This window comes from Acinonyx jubatus, chromosome E2, assembly GCF_027475565.1.
Source record: "Acinonyx jubatus isolate Ajub_Pintada_27869175 chromosome E2, VMU_Ajub_asm_v1.0, whole genome shotgun sequence".
In the NCBI taxonomy this organism is placed as follows: domain Eukaryota; kingdom Metazoa; phylum Chordata; class Mammalia; order Carnivora; family Felidae; genus Acinonyx; species Acinonyx jubatus.
Genome location: NC_069396.1, coordinates 18,965,620 through 18,986,117, shown reverse-complemented (window position 1 = coordinate 18,986,117; position 20,498 = coordinate 18,965,620). Strand labels below are relative to the sequence as shown.

The 20,498-nt window shown below is 57.7% G+C and overlaps 4 protein-coding genes across 18 annotated transcripts; 3 read left to right on the top strand and 1 right to left on the bottom strand.

Annotated features, from left to right (window-relative positions):
- Positions 1-1,021: 1,021 nt before the first annotated feature.
- TRADD (TNFRSF1A associated via death domain) lies at positions 1,022-6,686 on the bottom strand. 2 transcript variants are annotated; one of them, XM_015068254.3, is made up of 5 exons: positions 6,538-6,686; positions 3,413-3,571; positions 2,283-2,560; positions 1,992-2,190; positions 1,022-1,844 (listed from the first exon to the last, which is right to left on the bottom strand). In XM_015068254.3, the coding sequence occupies exons 2-5, from the start codon at positions 3,561-3,563 to the stop codon at positions 1,534-1,536; spliced, it is 939 nt and encodes a 312-aa protein (XP_014923740.1). In that variant the 5' UTR covers positions 3,564-3,571; positions 6,538-6,686; the 3' UTR covers positions 1,022-1,533. The 2 variants fall into 2 exon arrangements, with proteins under 2 accessions (XP_014923740.1, XP_026931783.1); XM_027075982.2 differs by lacking the exon at positions 6,538-6,686 and adding an exon at positions 5,621-6,523.
- Positions 2,556-10,421, top strand: FBXL8 (F-box and leucine rich repeat protein 8). Of its 4 annotated transcripts, none has more exons than XM_053210438.1 (3): positions 2,556-3,023; positions 8,372-8,560; positions 9,155-10,421. In XM_053210438.1, exons 1-3 carry the CDS (start codon positions 2,752-2,754, stop codon positions 10,125-10,127), a joined length of 1,434 nt encoding a protein of 477 aa, XP_053066413.1. In that variant the 5' UTR covers positions 2,556-2,751; the 3' UTR covers positions 10,128-10,421. The 4 variants fall into 4 exon arrangements, with proteins under 4 accessions (XP_053066413.1, XP_026931780.1, XP_053066414.1 ...); XM_027075979.2 differs by lacking the exon at positions 2,556-3,023 and adding an exon at positions 6,531-6,756; XM_053210439.1 differs by lacking the exon at positions 2,556-3,023 and adding an exon at positions 6,531-7,301.
- On the top strand, positions 10,203-15,817 carry HSF4 (heat shock transcription factor 4). Of its 7 annotated transcripts, none has more exons than XM_053210435.1 (14): positions 10,204-10,501; positions 10,674-11,122; positions 11,811-11,919; positions 12,009-12,136; positions 12,236-12,301; positions 12,452-12,709; positions 12,851-12,915; positions 13,441-13,543; positions 13,798-13,925; positions 14,047-14,274; positions 14,749-14,914; positions 15,003-15,068; positions 15,192-15,261; positions 15,540-15,817. In XM_053210435.1, the coding sequence occupies exons 2-14, from the start codon at positions 11,000-11,002 to the stop codon at positions 15,689-15,691; spliced, it is 1,662 nt and encodes a 553-aa protein (XP_053066410.1). In that variant the 5' UTR covers positions 10,204-10,501; positions 10,674-10,999; the 3' UTR covers positions 15,692-15,817. The 7 variants fall into 7 exon arrangements, 5 of the variants coding, with proteins under 5 accessions (XP_053066410.1, XP_026931768.1, XP_053066412.1 ...); XM_027075967.2 differs by having other exon boundaries at positions 10,205-10,501; positions 12,236-12,360; positions 12,634-12,709; XM_053210436.1 differs by having other exon boundaries at positions 10,220-10,501; positions 14,809-14,914.
- A 105-nt stretch (positions 15,818-15,922) lies between these two features.
- Positions 15,923-20,109, top strand: NOL3 (nucleolar protein 3). 5 transcript variants are annotated; one of them, XM_053210449.1, is made up of 5 exons: positions 16,653-16,805; positions 19,118-19,420; positions 19,568-19,762; positions 19,811-19,864; positions 19,959-20,109. In XM_053210449.1, the coding sequence occupies exons 1-5, from the start codon at positions 16,763-16,765 to the stop codon at positions 19,964-19,966; spliced, it is 603 nt and encodes a 200-aa protein (XP_053066424.1). In that variant the 5' UTR covers positions 16,653-16,762; the 3' UTR covers positions 19,967-20,109. The 5 variants fall into 5 exon arrangements, with proteins under 5 accessions (XP_026931790.1, XP_026931788.1, XP_053066424.1 ...); XM_027075989.2 differs by lacking the exon at positions 16,653-16,805 and adding an exon at positions 15,923-16,646 and having other exon boundaries at positions 19,568-19,864; XM_027075987.2 differs by lacking the exon at positions 16,653-16,805 and adding an exon at positions 15,925-16,590 and having other exon boundaries at positions 19,568-19,864.
- The last annotated feature ends 389 nt before the right edge of the window (positions 20,110-20,498 follow it).

The window sequence follows — 20,498 nt, the reverse complement described above, 5'->3', positions numbered from 1 at the left end:
GGGCGTGCACACACACACACACACACACACCCAAAGACAGGTCATTCAATTCTCACAACGCTGGTAGCAGCTTTCATTGCTCATGTCCAGGTGGGGACAGTGCCTTTCAGGGAGTTAAGTGACTTGCCCAGCATCATATAAGCAGAAAGTAAGAGCACTGCCCCAGGTCTTCTGGAACTCAGTCTGGAACTCTTCCCTCTGTCCTCCTTTGCCCCCTCTCTCCATCTATCCACTAGGACACGGGACAGGGGGTCAACCCCCTCTGCTTTAACTTCACAGTGAGCACTTAAGTCTGTTTCCCCAGAGGCACCTCTTGGGCCCCCTGGTCCCTAGTGCCCCAAATCAGCATAGCCTCCGGCAGGCCTGGGCCACTGCAGGCCAGAATGGATGGACAGGGATGGTTCAGCTAGGGGATTCCTGAAGCATACCGTGAGCAAAGGGTTTGATCCGGGACCCAGGTGGGCAGAGAGTTGTTCTGGAGATTGAGGGCCCCCATCTCAGCAGGCAACCCCACCCTCCATCTAGCTGACAAAAGCTGAAACCCTGAGGTCCTCCTTCACTCTCACTCCTCATCCAGTGTCATTAGGCCTGCTATCTTTCATCCTAAACTGCTCCTAGTGTTCATCCCTTCCCTCCATCTCTGCTGCCAGGGCCCTAGCCTAGACCCTCTCTCTCCTCCCCTCCTCTCTCTCCATCCTCCTCCCTCCCCATCTCCCTCCTCACCAGCCTCCCAACCTTAACTCCCCAAACCCTCTAAATGCTTCTCACTGGCCTCAGTATAAAATCCAAACTCTATAAAATGGCTCACCAGTCCCCAAGCTATCTGCCTCCCATAGTCACCAACTCGTCTGGTCTCTCTACAAACCCACCCACCCCTAGATGCAGCCATTCCAAACTTCCTGTTCTAACATTCCCCAAGACCTCACCTGAGGCTGGCTATGCCCAGAATGTTGCCATTCTCTCAAACCCCCACCGTCTCCCCTATTCACACTCCTATCTCTCCCCAGAAGCCTAACCCCTATTTTTCACATCAAAAACCAGGTGATATTTTATTACAGTTGCTTAATATCTGCAGTCCGACACTGAGTATGAACTGGGGCCAGACAGTTTCATGTATCTTGTTCACCACAGTATTTACAGCACCAGGATGATAACTAGGACACAGCAAGTGCTTAATGAGCAGTTACCTGTTCAGTGAGTGAAGAGGTAAGGGCTGGCCAGAAGCCCTTTATTTGGGGTGGGCAGACTGCTGCAGCAGGTCACCCATGCACTCTGTCTCTGTCATAGTATCTGGAGCCAAATCCCCAGTGGCACCCCAGTAGGCATGGTGGGTGCTTGCCCAACTCTTGAAGAAGGCAATCAACACTGCCCAGCAGCTCCAACAGTTCGGGTAAGTGGGGTTATAAGTGTGGTCTCAGAGTCCCATGGATGGACAGAGCTCAGCAGTAGCAGCAGAAGGGACTCTAGGGTCATCCAAGTGCTCCAAACCTGGGCTGGACAACTGGCCGTTCGTCCCTTTCTCTGGTACCCAACCTAGGCCAGGCCGCCATCGGGATTCGCCAGGCCCAGCAAGTCCTCTGCCAGGCTGGTGAGCTCGTTCTCCTCTAGTGCCTCTACCAGGCGCTGCAGCGTGGCGCGGCGACCCTCGGCCTGCACGAAGCGCCGCAGCAGCTGGAAGGCCTGCTCGTACAGCCCGTCGCGCTCGTACTCATAGGCCAGTGAGTCGAGCGCCGGGTCCCGCAGCGCACGACAGCCTCGCTGCAAGGAGCGCCCCACTTTGCGCCACTTGAGGCCTACTGAGCGCGCGAACGTCTGTTGGTCCTGCAGGCTCAGCGGCCGGTTCACTGCGGGGGGAGCGGGAAGCAGAATGAGCTCGGGAAGCCAGGAGCGGTACCCTCCATTCCCACCCAGGTACTACCCGGCCCAGACCTTGCTCCTCCCCAAACTCCATCTTCCCAGTGACCCTGCCTGCGCCTCTGAGCGCGCCTCACCTATGGGCTGACCCTGGAACAGAAAAGTCTGGCCAGATGGCGGCGGCGGCGGCGGCTTCTCATCTGAGAGAGAGGCATCCAGGGACTGCGAGGGCACCGGAGCGACCTCCACGTCGCTACCCTGGCCCCCTGAGCCGCATGTCAGATTCCGGAGCGCATCCTCTAACTCAGAGAGCTCGTCGTCCCGGAGCCGGTCAGGCTAGGGAGGGCAGTGGGGGGTCGTCGGTAGGTGTGTTAGCTGCGGATCCCCCGCCCCACCCTAACCTGGCCCTGGCCCTGGCCCAGCCGCACCTTCTGGGCGAAGATGCAACTCAAACAGCGCTCTTCATCCGTCAGCAAGGTATCCAGTCGCTCCACGCCAGCGCGCAGCTCCAGTTCCAACGGCACCGAATGCTGGGCGAGTGCTGCTGCCAAGCACCCTTGCAGCGCGGCGCGCAGCGCCCCCTCGCGATAAGCGCGCAGGAAGCGGCTACAGGGCTGGCGTCCGCAGAAACGCACCTGCACAATCAGCTGCGGTTCACTGCGGTGGATCTTGAGCATCTGCAGCACCTCCGGACTCCCAACACTCTCTGCGGAGGCGGACAGTCAGGCGACAGGCGGTCCCCATGCGGGGCCGTTCTCCAAGCGACCGTAGTGGGGTGAAGCCCGCGCAGACTCCCTCCCTGTTCCTAGCTCCCAGCTGGGAAACAAAACTGGCATGCACACAGCAACAACCCAAAATGAAAGCCAGAACCTATCACAGGGAGCACCGTAAGACGGAATGGGTGCCACCCCAGCCCCATCGTTGAAGCCTCAAATGAGGGTGGGCAAAAGGGACATAGGGAGAGGCTTTGCAGCACAGAGAGGGGCGTATGCCCAGGGCAGCCAAGCCTTCTGGGTGGGCACCCGGCAGGACAGTGGAGGGAGAGGTCTCAGGTCTTCAGTCTCCACCAACTGTGGCTCCCACTGCCTGGGAAGGAAGCGGATCCCCCAAACGGCTTCAGCTTCCTGTGGCCTCTGCCCCGAGAAGGGAAAGGGGGGCTCCCCCGAAAGGTAGGTACTAGGGAGGGGTCTTGGGCAAGGAGTGCTGCAGTGAGAGAGGAAAAGAGAGAGATGGGCGATTAGTAGAAAGCAGAAAGCTGGCTGGTCTGGTGAGTAGAGGGCATCAAGCAGGTGGGGGGGCGTTAGTGCACATATAGGTAGATCATACACAGAGACGGGGACACATGTCTACACCCAAGGGCACACATGCATAAACAGAGAAGACAGACTTATGAAACCAAGCACCCCTCTCCCCTCCTCCCCACCCCATCATATCTTTTCCTTAACAGGGTGGTTAAGCAAGGGGCCCACAGAGTTCAGGAGGTGGGGCCTCAGCCCCTGGCCCCGCCCACAAAGGCCCAAGTTCCCCTCCCTCTTCAAGTACCCCCCCACCCACGCACCTGCCAGTGCAGTCCGCAGAGCCCTGTACACCGCCACCTTCTGCTGGGGGTGAGCGTAGGCATCAGACAGGACCACTTTATCCAGCGAGGACTCCACAAACAGGTATGCGCTGCCCACCCACTCCTCGAGCCCATTTGGCCCACTCGCCATCTTGCCTCCTGGAGATACAGACAGGCATCCAGATCACCCCAGCCCAGCCCTGGAGACAAGTGTCCAGTCCTGCATGGCCCAGCTGTCCCCACCCAGCTGGCACACTTGTAAGGGGAAGTTTATCCCACAGGCAGCCCCTTGTGCTTCTGTCTCTGCACAGCCCAGCCCAGCTCAGCTCAGCCCAGACTTGGAGTGAGTACTGTCCATCCACTATCTTCTCAGAGAAAGGCCAGGGTCACAGTGGCAGAAAAAGAGAGATACTATACTGCAGTGGAGGCAGAGAAGTTCTGCTCCCCACCCCCCACCCCGCCCTCAGGCCAGGATGTCTCCCTTATCAAAGCTGATAGGAGACATCCTTATCCTGGGCAGTGTCCATGCCGCACAGCCAACCAAACCCATGTCCTGGTATGCCTTCAGCTTAAACTTGAGCCCCGAGTATCCCTTTGGGACCACAGCCCCCCCATTAGGTTTTCTCACCTGCATTCCTACCATACCTCCTGGCTTCACTTCCAAGGATACCTGTTAGTGTTGACCTGTGCCCAGATTCCCTCCCCCAATCCTGGCTGAACTTTGGGGCCTTCCCTCTTCTACCCATGTGCCTGTTGGGGGCGCTAACCCCACTCCCTAGCTCCAGGTGTGAGCGAGAGAAATAGGCCTGGCCAATTTTCATATTCCACTCCCCTTCCTGAAATAATTAGTTCAGAGTTGGGTATAGGATTCAGGTGAATCAGAATCAACCTGCAACCTTGGCTGGACCAATAAGAAAGAGACATTAGTTTCCCTTCCCACGGGGCTGAGCTGGAAGGAAGGATAAGGACTCCTTTGCCACTGCCTGGAAAGAGCCTGGCTGAGAATAAAACTGACACAGAAGGAGACAGAGCCAAGGGATGAAGAGATGCATGCCTAACCATACTATGCCCCTGGCTCTAGCTGCACCCTGAACTTCTCAGTTATGTGAGCTAAATCATTCCTTTTTTGTTCTAAAGTCCTTGGAGCTGGGCTCTTGTCTTACACAACTCAAATTGTTCTATTACAGATTCCCTCCTTGTCCAGACAGAGCCAAGGCCCCTTGGTGCTAGCATCTCCTCCATCTATCTTCTGACCAAACCCTAGCCCTAGACCGGGGGGGGGGGGGGGGGAGTTCCCATGAGGCAGGATGGTGCAGCATGATTCTTCCTCCCCACCTTCCCTGGGGCAACATCTTACCGTTTTCCTAGAAACATTGATTCCAGACCCCACCTCCTGCCTCACCAGTCACACTTCTTTATCTCTGATTGTCTGTATTTATATACAGTGGGCTAGGAGGGGGTGCTGAGCCCCAGCTGTAAGCACCCAGGATGTCTTTGCTATAGGCAGAACAGATGGGATGGCCCCAGCTGGCATCCATTTACATGAGGAACAGGGAGCCTCAGCAGTGGGGGGGGGGGGGGGGGGCAGAGGGTCCCTTGGACTTTGTTGGTTAGGGAGTAGGAATCCTGACCTCAAAACAGAGGTTGCATTTCAGATCTGCCCCCAGATCATAACCCGAGAGCTACAGCTGGGACAGTAACTAGCCAGGCAGGGACCCTCCAACATCACCCAGACATGATGATGGTCCGTCCCACCCTCAGTATGAGCACAGGGGACATGCATTTTGAGCCTCCCTCCCCCATAACCTTTTGGTAGAAAATATATTAATACTTGTGTATTTATCCAAAGCAATAGTCTGTAAATTAACAGGAAGCTAGCTAGCAGTGTTTACCTCTGCAGGGGGTGGAGAAGGAGATTGGGGGGCGGGTATTTTCATTGTATTTAGCAACATTCTAATTTATGTAAAATAGACATATTTGCTTTGTATTAAAAAGCAACATAAATTCGAAGCAAAAACAACAACAACAACAACAACAACAACGGGGTAAGACTCTATAGGTGATAAGTGGGACCAAGAGCAGTACAAGACAAGTGACAAAAGTGAGGAGCCCAGGGGGAGTGGCCCAGAGGGCAGGAAAGTGTGGGAACCTGCCCTGAAACGTTTCTTCTTCCATGTCTTCTTAGCCCCCTGACTTGAGGGTGCTGACCTCATGAATGTGGAAGTTGCAGCGGTGGGGGTCTGGGACGGGGCCATAGTCTGCCCATCAGGACTGTCAGGGCGGGCGGGCCCTGGAAACCTGAAGGAAGGGGGGGATGTTCTATCACACTCACTATTGGACAAATGGGAGAATTCAAACAGGTTGGGCTGGAGGTCTGGAGGGTCAGGTAATAGGATTGAGACGAGGACGGGGACCCTTGGCTCGAGTTATCCACTGAGGAACCTCTTCCTGCGTGTCGTTCTACAGAAGCCCCTCCTCGGGAAGCCCCGCGCTCGTCATCCACCCGCAGTCCGCCTCTCTGAGGGCGGGGCCGGGCTGGGTCAAGAAGACTCTTCACTGAGCTGAGACTGAGAGGGACACGCGGGTACCAACTAAAGAAAACAGGCCCCTACTACCAGAGGCCAACCAGGCGCAGGGTCCCATTAATAAAGCCTAATTGTCCTGGGGCAGCTCCACCTCCGGTTGGGTGGACAGCAAAGGCCCGCGGCCAGAGCCTCTCAAGAACTGCATCCATCCTGGCGCGTCCCCGTACTCAGCTGCCCCTCTGCCCAGCCTCCAGTTGCGCCCACCCTCGTGCTGCGGTTTCGCAAGTGCAATTGGCTAGGGCGGGAACAGGTCTCTGCTCACAGACAAAGTCAGAACGAGCCCCGCCCCGCCTTCCCACCAGTAGGAACTTGACCACCCGCCCCCCGCCGCCACCGAAAGACCCTAGCTGGGATGAGGAACGCTAGTGCCAACGTCCGTACGTTCTCTTTCGCCTGCCAAGGAAACACCCCAATAGGCCGCCGCCACCAGCTGGCCCGGGCAGCAGCGGGTGACAACCGCGCTGCACCCACGCTCCTGAGCCGGGATCCGCCTCTGTTTCTGCCGGCACCCGGGAAAGCCCACCCATCCTCTGCACTAACCTGGCGGCCTGGGCCCAGCCCGGATTCCCACGCCCGCCCTGCTCCACTGGACTAGGCTGCTTCCGGGTGTGCGCGGAGCGCAGGGGCGGCGCCCCAGCCGGAGCAGCCCCGTCAGCCCGGGCGTCCCGCCCCCCGTGTTCCCTGTGACTCCTTCCCTCCCACTGTCCTCAGGCGCCAGTCCACAGCCTCTGGGCAAAGCCCCCTTGGTCCGTTGAGCAGGTAAGACACTGGCGCCCAGGGTTAGACGGCGGGAAGAACTGCCCACAGCAAGAGACTTTGGGCACTTGCGGCACTTAAGCGCCCAGGGGACCCCAAGGGAGAGCGCTGCCTCGCTTTCTCAGGCAGGAAACAGATCAACAAAGAGGCACCCCCTGGGCACCATAATTTTCTAGTGCCGCCTGGAGGCTTGAGCTCGATGATCTCTGACCTCTCCTACTCCTTACACTCAGAACGGGGTGCCGGTGGGTCCAAGTTCAAGCCTGGCCGAGGGTATCTGAAGCCCTAAGGGTAACGAGGCGCAAATTGCAGCAGGGACAGTTAACCTGGAGAATATGGGAAAACAGAAAACTAGCAAGTGGTGTGAAACGTGTAGGAAAACCTTCAAGCACTCTAAAATAAATTGTCAACTTCGAAGAGGATGCACACTTTCCAACAAAGGCCGCGCTCCGGGATGGGTCTGCGGAATTCCTGCTGAACCTAAATCGCCAACCTGAGCCTGTACTGCTCCGGGATCAGGATTGAAACTTGAACCCAGGGCCCCTCAGGTCTCAAAGCCCGAAGCTTTTCTCCGCCCCTCCGGCCTTTCTCAGGAAGCACCCGGGACTTCTCCCCAGGGAGGGGAGAAAAGGAAGGAGCCTTCACTCAGAGCCGTTTCAGCAGTGCCCCACCCGCGCCCCCGCTTCCTGATTGGCTGGTGGTCCCTGCCAATTAAAAGTATTCTCCAATGCTTTCGCCCTATTAACCCTATCGTCACTCTCTAGTGACTGGCAAGGCTAGGACGTGGTTTCTCAATTGGGACCGGTGGAGTCAACTGGCACTTCTTAAAATTCAGATTCCTGGGTCCTACTCTTTCCAGAGAGCCTGATTTAGTATGTGGGCAGTGGGATCTGTATTGTGAACAAGTGTGCGGGTGATTCTACTGCCCCTGCCATCTGAGAAGCCCTCACTTCAAGGGCCCTTGAGGCGAGTCTTGGGCCCAGTCCTTCCCTGGAACTTAGAGTTCAGGGAAGGAAGCAGTTCTGGAAGATGTCTAGGAGACTAGTCTGGGTAGTCCGGGTGGGGAGTGTGTGTATGGGGAGGCGGTTAGAGGCCAGACGAGCTCTTTGAGCTGGGGAGGGGGTGGGCAGGGAGGGAAGGACGATTTGTCCCAAGTCATGTACAGTGCAGCTCTCCACCTTCCCCAGGGTAAACCTTAGTAACTAGGAGAAAGACCCAATAGCATTTTCCAAATCTACATGTTTGGCTTTATCAACTTCGCACATAGGTCGTAGCTGTATTTCTTCTGGTATAGCATAAAATGCAGATTTGTTCAACAAGTGAGGATGTAGTGTGAAAGAATCTTTAAGCATCCAGGGCCAACCTCATGGTTCTGAGGCCTGTTCAGTGGGAGGCACAGGGTCTCATGCTTAGTTTAACACCTTGGTCAAATGCTCTGCTGTCACTGTCTTGAGATTATTAATAATATTTTCAGCAAAGAGTCCTGTATTTTCATTTTGCACTGGGTTCTGCAAATTATGTAGCAATTCCTGGGCCACAAGCATTTCTACACATAGGTTCTGGTGGTCCCCTCAACATTTTGGCTTTCTTGAGCCCAGAGACGCCCTTCTCTCTCCAGGCAAGAACTGCTGTTAGCTCCCACCCCGCCCATGGTCATGACAGAGCCTGGAGAGCAACTGCCAGAGGAGGTGCTGGCGCTTATCTTTCGCCACCTGCCCCTGCGGGACCGTGCCACTGCCTCCAGGGTCTGCAGAGCCTGGGCTGCTGCTGCTACCTGCAGCGCGGTGTGGCACGACACGATCATCAGGTGAGCGGCCCCTCCCTCTCCCTCCTCCCCGCCGCCCTCCTGCCTCTCTCTTTCTCCATGGAGTTGGGGGTTAGGGATATTAAAAAGCACAATCATTACTAACATTTATTGGCCACCTATTATGTACTAACTGGTGTTCTAAGTGCCTTATGTATATTAATTTATTTAATCCCCACGAAAACCTTATGTGGTAGATAGGTAGTATTATTATGTCCATTGCACAGATAAGAAATTGAGGCAGAGATTTAATCACTTTCTACAGGTCACTCAGGTAAGGAGTAGCTGAGTCAGAATGGGAACCTGACAGTTCAGAAGCCATGCCACGCCTCTGTAGAGACCTCGGAGAAAGCTCAGTTCCTAAAATATCATTGGCTCTCGCTGCCAGAGTTTCAACTAGTGACAGGCGTATCGCATCTTAAGTCTTCTAAAGGGATAGGGTGGGAGGTCCCCCTAGAATCAGCGGCTACTTTGGGGCAACCAGGAATGATCAGGACTGGGAGGTGTATTGTAGGGGGCAGAGTGGGGACTGTAGGGTGAGGGACAGGCAGAGGCCTCTCGAGGCCAATGCCTTTTCTTCACCGTTCTAACCACAAGTTACGACTGTGAGCGAGAAGGTACGCTGCTACCATATCTGTCCGCCTGCCTGGACCACGTTCACAATCTACGGCTGGAATTTGAGCCGTCGAGGGAGCCGAGCCGCAGGGCGGCCACTGAGTTGCTGACGGCACTGGCGGGTCGTACCCCAGGGCTTCGAAGCCTGCTCCTGAATTGCCACGGAGAAAAGCCCCTCTTCGACGCAGGCCGCGACATCCTGGACGCCGTGCACGCCATCTGTCGGGCCTCCTGCGCGCTGCGTCACCTCGACCTTCGGCGCTTGCCTTTCACACTGGACGACGCACTGGTGCTGCAGGCGTCACGCGGCTGTCCCGAGCTCCGAAGCCTTTTCCTAAACAACTGTACGCTAGTGGGCAGCGTGAGTCCAGACTCCGTGCTAGAGCTACTGAAGGCCTGCCCGCGTCTGCGCGCCCTTGGGCTGCACCTGGCCAGCCTGTCGGGCACCGCCCTCCAGGTGTTAGCGGCGCCAGACCGCGCGCCTTTCGCTCACTTGGCCCTACGGTGCGCGTGCCCCGAGGACGTACGCGCGCCCCCCTTGCCCGAGGAAGACTGGGCCGCAGTGCGCCGCCGCCACCCAAGACTGGTCGTGGAGCTGGAGCTGGAGCCAGCGCTGCCTGACGAGAGCGTGACGCGGGTCCTGCAGCCTGCCGTGCCAGTGGCTGCGCTGCGCCTCAGTCTCTCTGGGGACACCGTAGGTCCGGTGCGCTTTGCTGCGCGCCATTATGCCTCAACCTTGCGCGCGCTCGAGGTGCGCGCCGCTGCCTCAGCGGAGTTGGACGCCGCGCTGGAGTTGCTGGCTGTGCGCTGTACGGACCTGCGCGAAGTACACTGCTTCTGCGTGGTGCGACCCTCCGTGCTGCACGCCTTCCGCGCGCACTGTCCGCGCCTGCGCAGCTACACGCTCAAACTAACCCGGGAGCCACATCCCTGGCTGCCAACTCTTGTGGCGTGATGGCTAGCCGCCTCCCCAGCAGATATGTGGCCACTGAGATGCTGGATGCATTTGCCTAGGCGTGCACCTACTACTAGCCCGCTCCTTCAGGACTCTGTTGCCTCGGGACCAGCCCCTGCGTCCTGAGTCCCATGGGTGTATTTCCGTAGTGGGATCACCCTCCTTCAACCCCACTTCCCTATGGAAGCTACGCTAGCTCCGCGTCCCTGGCATGGGGAGCGGGGCGGTGGGGAGACAGGACACAGGCTCAGGCGGTGCCTCTGGGGAGAGTGTGAAATAAAAAAATCCTGCAGCGACACTGCGTCCTGTGCAAGGCGGCGCTGGCTCTGAACAGGGAGAGCAGGGAACCCGCAGAGGCCAGAGGACCCCACCAGGTAGGCGTAGGAGAGATCATTTGTACTGATAAGCTACGGCTGCGGCTGCGGCGGTCAGGGACCGGGCACTCCGCATCCTTGGAAAGACAATGTCTCAGAGTTCTTCGGGAGGGTGCCAGCTTCTCCTCTCCGCACCCCCACCCCTTCACTTCTATCTGCCCTCTCTATCCAGGCCATGGCCATCACCTTCTAGACTTTTTCAGCCCACACCAGGCCGCGCACGGGCGATTTCTCCCTAAGAACAAAGGGTGGCACTCGAACCCAGGTCTTCGTCCCCACCGCACCCTCCACTCACATCGGATCCCAGCCTTCCCTTTCTGTCTGCTGTTGCTGCGGCCGCGGCCTGAGCCCCGCCCCGTGGGTTCGCACGTGGCCCCCGCCTGACCCGGCGCCCGGAGGCGGAGTAGGGAGGGGCGGGCGGCAAACGCAGCACTTTCCGCGGCTTTGACAAGCCCGCGGCGCCCGGGCCCGAGCGCTTAGCCGGGCCGAGACTGCGCCATGCAGGAAGCGCCAGCAGCGCTGCCCACGGAGCCGGGCCCCAGCCCCGTGCCTGCCTTCCTCGGCAAGCTGTGGGCGCTGGTGGGTGACCCGGGGACCGACCATCTGATCCGCTGGAGCCCGGTGAGGGCTGGGGCCCCTTGATTTCCCCAGTGGTCCCCGGGATCCTTCCACGTCAGTGAACATCCACGGCCACCCAACCCCCGCCTGGGATAGGGCTGTGGGTCCCCCAATTCAGCTGTCCCGGGTAGTTTACCTTGGAGGGGGTGTGCGAGATGGAGGTGAGGCGACTTCCTACGGACCGAGGAAAGGGTAGGTAGGAGCCTTCTGGAGACCTAGAGCCTGAGGGATCTTTGAGGTCAGTTAGTTCCCACCCCACCCCAGCAGACAGATCGGAAAACAGAGACCAGAAGAGGGAGGGAAGGGCTGGGGCTGGTTCTAGCTCAAAGTAACATCTTGGGTCTGGGACCCGTCCAGGGCTGGAACCCAAAAACCCTGGCCTTTGCTCCTCCTTTCCGAGAATCCAGTAGAGATTTTTGGGTTGGGCTAGGGTAAGAATACACTGTGGTGGCCCCAGGCTAGGCCTCATAGCTGGTGCAGTTCTGGCCTCGTCCCATGTCTCCAGGAGTGGCCGGTCCCCAGCGGAGTGAGAGAGAGAGAGAGAGAGAGAGAGAGAGAGAGAGAGAAAGAGAGAGTGCGTGCGCGCGCGCGCGCGCGCGCCAGAACGCGGGCCTGGCCGTGGGCGGGCACGCCTCACTGTGTCGTCCCGTCTCCGCCCGCACGGTGGGTGGGCGGGCGGCGTTCTTGGCAGAGCGGGACCAGTTTCCTCGTAAGCGACCAGAGCCGCTTCGCCAAAGAAGTGCTGCCCCAATACTTCAAACACAGCAACATGGCGAGCTTTGTGCGGCAACTCAACATGTGTGAGTCCTTAGGGCGAGACGGGAATTGGGTGTGAGTGACTTGGTGCGCGGGGATGGGGCAGTTCACTCCCCCACGCCCCACTCCCTAGACGGTTTTAGGAAGGTGGTGAGCATCGAGCAGGGCGGCCTGCTGAGGCCAGAGCGCGACCACGTCGAATTCCAGCACCCGAGCTTCGTACGCGGCCGAGAGCAACTACTGGAACGCGTGCGGCGCAAGGTGGGTACGGCATGCAGGAACCAGCACCCCCGGTAGAGGTGTTGAGACTGCTGGCCGTGTTCTAGATGACTCTGATCCGATCGTGCTTCCCACCTACAGGTGCCTGCGCTGCGCAGCGACGACGGCCGCTGGCGCCCCGAGGACTTGGGCCGGCTGCTGGGCGAGGTGCAGGCTTTGCGGGGAGTGCAGGAGAGCACCGAGGCGCGGCTGCGGGAGCTCAGGCAGTGCGGGGGGGGAGGGGGCATAGGAGGGGGGAAGGGGGGAAGGGGAGTCTGGACGAGAGAACACTAGCTACCAGGCTGTTCTTCTGCACAGCTCCTTCCTCTCTCGTGTCTTGGTGCCTCCATCCAGACAAATGGGCTGAACTGTGGAACTCTATTCTCTATGGATGGACGATCGTCTGAGTGGTCGTGGGTTCAGGCCTGCCATTCTGTGGGGGGTGGTGACTGGGCGGACTCTCAGGTGCCTCAGCACCCCTCCCCCACGCCTTCCCGCAGGCAGAACGAGATCTTATGGAGGGAGGTGGTGACTTTACGGCAGAGCCATGGTCAGCAGCACCGGGTCATTGGCAAGGTGTTCCTCTCCCCCTACCCCACTTCTCTCTTCCACTCCTGAACACACCCACCTCCTCTGCTGGGGCGGCGAATTCACCTGGAAGTGCCTTGGGTTGGGGCAAGGTCCGAAGTATGAATTAACCCTTTGCTTCCTCTTTAGCTGATCCAGTGCCTCTTCGGGCCACTTCAGACAGGGCCCAGCAACGCAGGAGCTAAGAGAAAGCTGTGAGTGAGAAAGTCCGGGATGACGCCCCCCTTCCACACTCACTTCCAGGAGCCTCTCTGTCAGAGGCTCCATGCCTGAACTCCATCTCCTCCAGTAGACCCCTCACTGGGAATCCTCATCCTTCTTCCCTGAAATACCGTTTTTCTTCACTCCATGGCAATGTCCCCAAGGGCCCACCTCCAGGGCTTTCCCCCTCTCTCCCCAGCTCTACCACCAAGTACCCCCATTCCCAGATCCCTATGTTCCAGGACCTTCTCCCCCAATTCCACCACCCCCAGCAATCCCTTCCCCCTCACTCCAAAGCATCCCAACAGCAGAGGGTCTGGGGCTGAAACCATGCTCCCTCCCTCCCCTCTCCACCCCCAAAGGGCCCCCATCTCTGGGTGGAGCCCCTTCGGCTTCCAGCATGTGACTGATGCCCTGGCAACAGGCCTCAGCTCTGCTGACTTGGCTGCTGGGGCCTGAGGGAGGGAGGTGCAGGCTGAGAGGCATGGGGGATGAACCTGCCCCACCCCCCTGCACAGGTCCCTGATGCTGGATGAGGGGAGCTCATGCCCAACAGCAGCCAAATTCAGTGCCTGCCCCCTACCTGGTGCCCTCCTTCAGGATCCCTACTTTATCCAGTCGGTAGGTTTTTGCTCCTCCTCCCTTCCCTAGGGCATAGCTGGGATTATGGAGAGCCTATTCTTTTCCTCCATTCCCAAAAAGGAAGAGAAGGTGGAGTCCAGCTTCTCATCCCCATGGCCCAAGACCCAGGTTCCCCAACATGGACTGAGCCTACCCCCTCAAACCTTACTCCGTAGACCTGGTCCATGTGGGTACTGGTTGGGTTCTGACTCTTCCTGTGACTTGAAGGACTGGGCCTAGTTGTCTTCTTACAGCCCCTCCCAGAGACCACCTTGGGCCTCACCAGCTCTCACAGGGCCAGGGGCCCTATCATTTCTGACATCCATGAAGACTCTCCATCCCCTGATGGGACCAGGCTTTCTCCTTCCAGTGGTGGCAGGAGGTAAGACAGACAGGGCTGCCCACTGGGGAGCCTGTGGGGGATGACCCGGCAGCCCAGATGGCTATGGGGGAATGGAGGGAAGTCAGTGCAAGGGTCTGGTTGAAGCTTTTCTCTGGTGCAGGGAGAAGGGCCTGGCACTGCTCAAAGAAGAGCCGGCCAGTCCAGGGGGGGAAGGCGAGGCCGGGCTGGCCCTGGCCCCAAACGAGTGTGACTTCTGCGTGACAGCACCCCCACCGCTGCCTGTGGCTGTGGTGCAGGCCATCCTGGAAGGGAAAGGGAGCTTCAGCCCTGACGGGCCCAGGAATGCCCAACAGCCTGAACCAAGAGGTCCCAGGGAGGTACCTGACAGGTGAGCAAAAGAGTCCATTCTTGACTGTGAGCCCTGTGGGCTACTTTTCCAGACAGACCACCACTAACTAACTTCCCAGCCCTGTCTGCTCCTTGGTGGCTGAGGGGGAGGTCTGGCACTATGATCTGAACTAATTTCCCAGAGTTGCTCTAAGAGTACCTGCATCACAGTTCCCTGAAAAGTAGAAATTCCCATCAGGTCAATCAGCATATCTATGGTAGGGTTCAGGAACCCAGGAACACTTATTGTGAAGGAATTCATTGGGGTGAATGGAAACATTGTAAAGTACACAATAGTTTAAGAACCATTGATGTTGACAACTGCAAAGAGAGGGTATATATCCCAAGACCCTACCTCCATAACCCAAACCTCAGGTCAAAGGTAGGAGGCAGAGGCATTCTTTAAGTATACTCTAGGTGGGGAGTCCTCTCCTACCATTTTGTAGATGTCAGATTTTGATCCTGATGTATCCAGAATCCTTGGGAATCTAATGGGGGTGAACACTGCAGGCCGACAGCAGTTCTCTGTGCACAGGGGAACTCTGGGCCTGGACAGGGGCATGCGGAGCCCAGAGAATCTTCTGCCTCCCATGCTGCTTCGGGCCCCCCCTGAAAGTGTGGAGCCTGCGGGGCCCCTGGATGTGAGTACACCTTCAGCAGGGCAGGGGCATGGGGCTTGGTGGGGTTTGTGTAGTCGGGAAGGCACCACTGACCCAGAGCTTCCCCCAGGTGCTAGGCCCCAGCCACCAAGGGCGAGAATGGACCCTGATGGACTTGGACATGGAGCTGTCCCTGGTAAGGTGAAGGTGGGGAGGGCAGGGGTTAGGGTTGCTGAGCCAAGCCCTTAGCCAGTGCCTGAGAGCTCTCCTTCTCAGTTCTCTTGGTTGGCCAGCTGCTTCCTGGGGTTTTCCTATGCAGATGCAGCCATTGGTTCCAGAGAGGAGTGAGAATGAGCTGGCAGTCAAGGGGTTAAATTCTCCAGGGCCAGGTAACAGTTGTGGTGACTCAGGACTAGGGGGGAGGTCCTAACTGGTCTGAGCTACCAGGATTGGGTAGGCTGGGCAGTTTGTGTTTTGGAGGGAAATCCCCAGAGTTCTGGCAGCCCTCTGAGAGCCACCCACCCTCTTGCTGTTGGGTGAAAGCAGGGAGGTTAAGAATGGATGTTTCATCCTAACTGACCAGAGGGTAGGGCAGGCAAGGCTCTCCTTCCTCAAAGATAGAAGGAAGAGCTGTTTCTCCCTGCTGAGCACAGTCCAATTCTCCTAGGGAAAGACTCCACACTTGGGGCACCACTCCTGCTGGATGTCCAAGCGGCTTTGGGAAGCCCAGCTCTCGGCCTTCCTGGAGCTTTAACGATTTACAGCACCCCTGAGAGCCGAGCCTCCTACCTGGGCCCAGGGGCCAATCCCTCCCCCTGAAACCCGCTCTGCTTTGAAGCCAGCCCTTCTCAGCTTCCTCGTGCCCCCCTAGAAGAGGCTGATTGAAGACCCTGTTACTTCTCCATTACTGAACCCTGCACATAAACTGCATTTTTTTTTTCTGTGTTTCTGGTCTCTTTTCTCTACTGACCAGGGAGCATAGAACTTATGGGGGGGGGGGGGGGACTTTACATTTACAGAAATTTCCAGCTCCTAAGGCTTTAATAGTGGAACCCCTGGAGAGTGGAGGTTAGCTCCACTCCCTGTTTAGCTCCCACCCTCTGGCCTCATCCAGGGCTAGCATGTGGCCACTGCAACCTCCAGAACTCAGGGGCTTTTGGGGTCACATCCAACCTTCTAATGCATCTGCTCTGTGATCGTGGGTAAGCTGGTCCCCTTCTCTGAGCCTTATCTGCGACAAGCAGAGAGAATTCAAGAAGATGGATGTAAAGCATCTGGTAATTGCCAGGCCAAGAGACTGGGCGCTGGATATTTGGGGCCGCAGGCCGAACCACCCGCTCGCTGACTCAGCCGATGCACCCTGGGTGGAGAGGGAAAACTGACTACGTGTGTGAGCCCAGGCGGTGCTCGGCCTCTGCGGCCTGCTTTCCGGTGTCCTAAGAAGAACGCCCCCCTCTTCTCCACCCCTTCCCAGTTCCCGGCAGCCCTGGCCGCCCCGCCCCCTCAGCAGCTGCTGCTCCCACCCCCTCCCTGCCCAGCCCATTCTGCCTCGTCATCTACTGCCCCGCGGAGGCTCGACTCTTGAGTGGGGCCGCCCGGAACGCACAGAACCGGGAGCCCCCCCCGCCCCCCCCCCCCCCGGCACCTGGCTGGAGGAGGGAAGAGAAACTGATTGGGCAGAATCTGCGCCCCCTCATCACCAGCAGCGCTCGAAGGAGGTCTGTGAGCCCCGCCCCTCCGCCGGACTCTAGCTCTGGGACTGGGTGGAGGGGAGGTAAGGGGAGCCTTGTGATCTCACTTTCGCAAAAGCTCCCGCAGTTTCCCACAACCCTTGCTCCCTAGCGTAAGAGCCTGCGCAGCGAGGTGGGAAGGAGACCCAGACCCCTCTGGATGCGTGGCACCTGTAACCTCCTGAAGCTCCGGGAAGAATTTGGTCTGTGACCCTTGAAGGACTAGCCACGACAAAACTTTGGTATTCACTTCTGAGCATTGGGTCGCAGGGGGAGACCCAGACCAGCTAGGGTCTCTGCACCTCAGACTGAGGTGCACAAAGTGCAGGACTTGGCATAATGTGGGGAGGAGGTTAACATGAAAATAAGTTGGAGAGCAATGAGGGAAAAGGAGGGGCCAGTTCAATCTGTCCCCCCCCCCCCAATTCTCTGCACTTGTACAGAGTAGGTCCTGCACCTGTGACTGGGGGGAGTCTTTGGAGGTCTCTGCCAAAGAGGGCAGAGGGTCCGTGTACACAGTGCAGTGATGTCCGCGCAGTTGTGAGGGTGTATGCTGTTCACTGGTTCCACAAGAGAAGGAACCAGTCTGCTTTTGGGACATTCTGGCACTGGGGTGGAAAAGGGGACATTTGAGTCACGGAGGATGGGTCCACAGCATGGAGGTAAGGAAAGGGTATTCCAGGCTTAGGGAATAGCATCTGCATCTGGTTCAGATGTGCCAGGGGCTTGCAGGGTTCTCCCAGCACTGTGTGGTGGAGGGAAGTGGGAGAAACCCCAGCTGTCCAGAAGGTTAGGAGGTGGCCTAGAGCAGCCAGGCCAGATAATCTTGATTCTCTCTGATGGGCAGTGGGGGGAAACAGGCCATTAGGGCTGATGTTCTGCTTCGCAGGAGATCTTGTTGTAGTTCAAGTTAGAGCAAATAAGATCCCAGTTCTGCCACTTGGTCTCTCCTCACCTGTAAAATGGGGACAATAAATCCTGTCCCAGGGGCTTGTCAAAGTCACTATGTGGTGGGAGTGATGGGATGGGACTGAGATGTACTTAGAAAGACTGTCATAGGAGATGAGGTGACCATGGTGGGGTTGAGGGGGATACTAATAGAGACCACTGAGAGGTAGAGGAGTAGCATTTGTCAGAGATGTGACGTGAAGGGAGAGGGAGGGGTGGGGGTAGTTCTGGTCTCTGGTCAGTGGCCTGGGGAAAGGGCTGACACTTCAGTATGGCTAGGAGGGTGAAATGGCCAGGGAGGCATAGCTTGACACCAGGGTGGTAGTGAGAGAGACCTGGGAGGCAGGATGGGGGCTAGGACCAAAGGCGCTCACCCAGACCTGGAGCCAGGTAGGGAGGTAGCAGAGTGACCCCAAAAGGAGGATGAGACCCGGGAGGGTGCTGTGTGAACAAAGCCAAGGCTGGTGTAGGTGGGCTGAAGGAGGGAGTGGTTCAGGGCCTGACCTATTTTGCCCCTTAATGCCAGGGGCTTTGCTGCCTGGGTTAGGCCACTCCAAAAGTGATGGACCTTTATCCTTGGTTGTTAATAAATGGACACAGCAGATTAACTTCTGCCTAAGACCTGCTGCTTGCGAGAGACAGTCTCTCAAAATGGGAGGATCCATGGAGGAAAACAGAAAAGTTCAGCAAGCATTTGTTGGTGGCTTTTATGAGTTGGGTCTGTGGTACCTAAAGATGAAGCATTCCCAGGGAAGATTCCCAGGGAATCAGGGAGACGTTGGGTCTCAGGTAATGTCAGGAGGTCTTGGTCAGAGCTAGGTCTCAAGAGGATTCAGGCATCCCTGCTCAGGTATTAGGGAGCCAGGAAGCGCCATCAGACCAATGTCAGGGTTACAACATGGTGGTATTGGTGAGGGACTGCAGGGGTGGAGCCTCCCCCAGAAAGATGGGCCTCAGGATCAGGATAAGGAGCCTAGACTTCCTTCAGTTGGTGAGGGAAGGCTCTCAGCACTTGTGCTCTGGGTGCAGAGGGGATTCAGCACTCAGCAGAGTCTAAGCTGTACATGAAAGGCTAGACTAAGTAAGAGGTTAGGATGACAGAGAAATACTCAGCAGATAGACTGAAAAGGACCTGACTGCAAACTGGGTGTTGAGTATCCAGGTCAATTGTAGGTCTTTCTGCTTGTTAAGGTGGGGAAGCAGGCTGGGAAAAAGAATTTAGTTTGGATAAACGGTCTGAATCAAATGCAGGATCTGCAGGCAGCGGAGACACAGGAGGGACGTCCTGACTGGGGAGAGTGGTCGAGAGTAAATAAGGGCCCAGGGATAGCATAGAGGAGAGGGGAGCCACAGCTGACGTTTAGGAACCCAAGGAGAAGCCTGAGGAGGAGAGGGGACAGAAGCAGCCTGAAAGGCAGGAGGTACAAGTCCTGTGCTGAGGAGCTGTCCGGCTGCCAGGGTCAAGGTGAACTTAAATCCCAGCCAAGAGTGTTCACGGAGACCCTGGGAAAGAGGTCAAGGGCGGGGGAGTCCTTGCCCTATTACCTCTCTCCCCTCCCCCATGCAGCCCCCACCATGGGCAATGCGCAGGAGCGGCCCTCAGAGACGATCGATCGCGAGCGGAAACGCCTAGTGGAGACGCTGCAGGACGACTCCGGGCTGCTGCTGGATGCACTGCTGGCGCGCGGCGTGCTCACCGGGCCTGAGTATGAGGCGTTGGACGCGCTGCCTGATGCCGAGCGCAGGGTGCGTCGCCTGCTGCTGCTGGTACAAAGCAAGGGCGAGGCCGCCTGCCAGGAGCTGCTGCACTGCGCCCAGCGTACTACGCGCGCGCCAGACCCGGCCTGGGACTGGCAGCACGTGGGCACTGGTGAGCGCGAGAGGGGCGGGGCCTGGGCCAGAGCACGGGGCTTGGCGGGAAGGGTAGAGTGTGGAGCTGAGTTGTAGGTGGCCGTGTGCCAAGGATACCGCTGAGGCCTTAAAATGAGATACTCAGATACTCCCACCTCCAATCCAGGCTACCGGGAACGCAGCTACGACTCTCCATGCCCTGGCCACTGGACGCCTGAGGCACCTGACTTGAGGACCGCTTGCCCCGAACCGCCCAGAGCTTCAGACTGCGACGAGGCTGGGGTTTCAGGGGGCTCGGAGGCAGTATCCGGAACCCTCAAGGAACTCGATCCGGAAGTGGAAGCTGAAGTCTCTGAAGGGGCTGAGCCAGAGTTGGAACCCCAAATGGATCCGGAACCAGAGCCAGCACCTGAACTGGAGCCAGAGCCAGAGCCCGACTTTGAGGCGGGTGACGAGTCTGAAGGTGTGAGGCTACCCAAACCTGGTGTCGGATTGGTGGGAGGGTCCCCCCCCCCTGCCCACGCGACTACTCCCCCCCCCCCCCCCATCATTTCTAGATTCCTGAATGTCAGCGTGCTGATAGGCTGCTGCTCTCTGCCCAAAGCAGACAGGACCTGGGATCCTGCTCTGGCATTGGGGAGGATGCCACCAAGTCTCCACCTGACCCAGTACCACTGGAAGTGAATAAACTCCGGTGGGTCACCTTGGGCCCTCTCTGTGACTCTGACTTTTTGCCCAGGAACTAGGGTGAAGATCCATACCCCTAAGTCTTAGCAACCTGGGAAGCCCTGTGCCCCACTGCCTTGTCCTTAGCCCCTTTTCATCCTCAATAGCCCAAGCCACACTCCCCTGGAGCCCTCAGTTCCAGGCCCCCAGTGGGATGACGGCTATACCCTAGGGCCCTGCCCTACAGCCCTTTTCCTCTAATGAACCAGTTGGGGAGGGGGGGTGCTGTGTAGTCACCAGTCCCACTTCAGGGAAGCCGTTGGGCCTGGTGCAGAGAGCCAGAGGAAGGGAGATTTCTCTGCACTTAGGACAGGCTAGAGCTCACAGCCCTGGGAAGTGAGATTAGAAGTGAGAGAGGAAGAGGAAGGGAT

Excerpts from the sequence above, each read along its gene's own strand:
- TRADD (XM_015068254.3), bottom strand. The coding sequence starts at position 3,563 with ATGGCGAGTGGGCCAAATGGGCTCGAGGAGTGGGTGGGCAGCGCATAC. Across the intron at positions 2,191-2,282 it reads GTTGCATCTTCGCCCAGAAG|CCTGACCGGCTCCGGGACGA; the intron begins GTGCGGCTGGGC and ends TGCCCTCCCTAG. Across the intron at positions 1,845-1,991 it reads GTTCCAGGGTCAGCCCATAG|TGAACCGGCCGCTGAGCCTG; the intron begins GTGAGGCGCGCT and ends CTCCCCCCGCAG.
- NOL3 (XM_053210448.1), top strand. The coding sequence starts at position 16,763 with ATGCGTGGCACCTGTAACCTCCTGAAGCTCCGGGAAGAATTTG. Across the intron at positions 16,806-19,117 it reads GAAGCTCCGGGAAGAATTTG|CCCCCACCATGGGCAATGCG; the intron begins GTCTGTGACCCT and ends TCCCCCATGCAG. Across the intron at positions 19,421-19,567 it reads CTGGCAGCACGTGGGCACTG|GCTACCGGGAACGCAGCTAC; the intron begins GTGAGCGCGAGA and ends CCTCCAATCCAG.
- FBXL8 (XM_053210438.1), top strand. The coding sequence starts at position 2,752 with ATGGGTGCCACCCCAGCCCCATCGTTGAAGCCTCAAATGAGGGTGGGC. Across the intron at positions 3,024-8,371 it reads AAGGGGGGCTCCCCCGAAAG|GCAAGAACTGCTGTTAGCTC; the intron begins GTAGGTACTAGG and ends TTCTCTCTCCAG. Across the intron at positions 8,561-9,154 it reads TGGCACGACACGATCATCAG|TTACGACTGTGAGCGAGAAG; the intron begins GTGAGCGGCCCC and ends TCTAACCACAAG.
- HSF4 (XM_053210435.1), top strand. The coding sequence starts at position 11,000 with ATGCAGGAAGCGCCAGCAGCGCTGCCCACGGAGCCGGGCCCCAGCCCC. Across the intron at positions 12,137-12,235 it reads TGGAACGCGTGCGGCGCAAG|GTGCCTGCGCTGCGCAGCGA; the intron begins GTGGGTACGGCA and ends TCCCACCTACAG. Across the intron at positions 15,262-15,539 it reads GTTAAATTCTCCAGGGCCAG|GGAAAGACTCCACACTTGGG; the intron begins GTAACAGTTGTG and ends CAATTCTCCTAG.